Source organism: Habropoda laboriosa, unplaced genomic scaffold (genome assembly GCF_001263275.1).
Source record: "Habropoda laboriosa isolate 0110345459 unplaced genomic scaffold, ASM126327v1 scaffold41, whole genome shotgun sequence".
Classification (NCBI taxonomy): domain Eukaryota; kingdom Metazoa; phylum Arthropoda; class Insecta; order Hymenoptera; family Apidae; genus Habropoda; species Habropoda laboriosa.
This window is the reverse complement of record NW_017100164.1, coordinates 762997-765092: the sequence shown is the minus strand read 5'-3', so window position 1 is coordinate 765092 and position 2096 is coordinate 762997. Positions and strand designations below refer to the sequence as shown.

Genomic DNA, 2096 nt, shown 5'->3' with positions numbered 1-2096 from the left:
CAAGAAGATGCAGAAGATACATCTGAGAGTTCTACAAATCCTGATGAAGAGACAATGCAACAGTTTGAAGATTTATTTGCAGCAGTCATGACAGCAACAGATCCAGCTGACAATAATAGACCACTACATACAATGTTTCAACTTAAACCATCCAAAAAAGTTCGATACATTTTTGCTGGTGAAGTATTAATATATTACTGTTTTAAACAGATTTATTATATGAATAATATGTTTCCAGTTATATCCAGAATATTATGACGTAATTGAGACACCAGTAGATTTGAAAACAGTTGCAAGAAAAATTCAAGAAGGAGCCTATAGTAGCATTTCGGATATGGAAAAAGATTTAATGTTAATGTGTCGTAATGCTTGTCAGTTTAATGAGCCTGGTTCTCAAATTTATAAAGATGCTAAACTTCTAAAAAAGATTATTACTGCAGCAGCAAGAAAACAAGATATTGGATTAAGTAGCACTGTTCCAAAAATTGCAATAACTGCGCCATCAACTCGAAGTAAAAGAGGAAGTCGTACTATGGCACAGTCCTTAATAGCTCAAACTGCAGCATTGCCTGATGAAGATGAAGAAAGCGACGATGAAGATGAAGAACCTGCAGAAACTGAAGAAGCTGACAATCCACAGTGGCAACTATTTCAAACTATCAGAACAGCCCCTAACAACCAAGGTACTTTATGAAATTTGTTTAATGTATTACAATATTTATAATAAACATTTAATAATAATAGTATTGATTCAATTTCTTTTATTTGTGCAGGTGTTAGGATGAGTGAATATTTTTGGAAATTGCCATCAAAAAGGTTATACCCTGACTACTATAAAATGATTAAAAATCCTATTTCTTTGTTGCAAATTCGTACTAAGATAAAGGTAATTAGTAAATATACAAATCGTTTTATACATTACAAATTATTTTTATTTCATTTATAATTTATATTTGTTGCAGAAAGGTGAATATGGTACTGTTAGTGAAGTGGCTGGTGACATGAATATTATGTTTGAAAATGCAAAAAAGTATAATATTCATACATCTAGACTATATAAGGTAATAAATATCAATTTTAAACAATTCCCATTCATAATTTATGTTATTCAGTTGTACTTTATTATTCTAGTGTGCTGTAAAACTACAAAAAATTATGCAAGAAAAAGTACAAGAACTGTTAGAATTTGATCAGGTAATTAAAATTTTATTTGAGTGAAAATATATTATTGTTTAGATTTCACGTTTTTATCATTTGTATTATGATAAATTCTTTTTCCTTGAATTAGTTAAAATATTAACATATTAACAGCATACTAAATGAATAATTTTTAATAACACCTTTTTATTTATGTATATAATATGAATTGCTAATATAGTTTTGGTTAAAGAACTTTCCACATTAATCCAATTTGACATGAACTTTTTATGCTTTTGTATTGTGTTTATAGGATTCCGATTCGGATAGTGAATTTGAAAATAGTTCTCATCAACCCAAGCTTATTAAACGTGCTTCAAATTTATTAACACGTGGAAAATATAAAGACAATATACCATTGAAAAAACGATTGTATGCACTAGTTAAATGTGTTATAGAATACGTTGTAAGTAATTCCAAATTCAATTACTGAAACTGAAGCTTAACAATACAGAGATTATTATATTATAGTGTGAAGACGGTCGGCAACCAATGTTAATGTTTATGGAAAAGCCTTCTAAAAAATTATATCCAGATTATTATCAAGTAATAGCAGAACCAATCGATATGTTAGCCATTGAAGCTAATATTAAAGCAGAAAAATATCAAAGTGAAAATGAATTAATACAAGATTTTAAGGTATATTTTGTACATTGCTACATCTAAAATATGTGCTTTATATTGATTTGTATTATTATTTAATTTTAGTTAATGTTTAATAATTGCCGTCAATACAATGAAGAAGGTTCTTTAATATACGAAGATGCAAATACTTTAGAAAAAGTTTTAATGGATAAAGTAAAAGAATTAGGTCCTTTGCCAGATACATCTAAACCTACAAAATCAAGTGCATCTACTCCTACTAGAAACGTTGGGTATGTAATATTTTAAGTATAAAT

At 28.1% G+C, this 2096-nt stretch overlaps 1 protein-coding gene across 1 annotated transcript in view; it reads left to right on the top strand.

Moving 5' to 3' along the window:
• The window catches only part of LOC108578533 (protein polybromo-1), a 9053-nt gene that overhangs the window by 607 nt on the left and 6350 nt on the right, over positions 1-2096 (top strand). The window contains 8 exon segments of the mRNA XM_017941892.1: positions 5-159; positions 239-683; positions 774-886; positions 963-1061; positions 1132-1194; positions 1451-1603; positions 1669-1836; positions 1906-2072. Coding sequence (XP_017797381.1) covers positions 5-159; positions 239-683; positions 774-886; positions 963-1061; positions 1132-1194; positions 1451-1603; positions 1669-1836; positions 1906-2072 — 1363 coding nt within the window.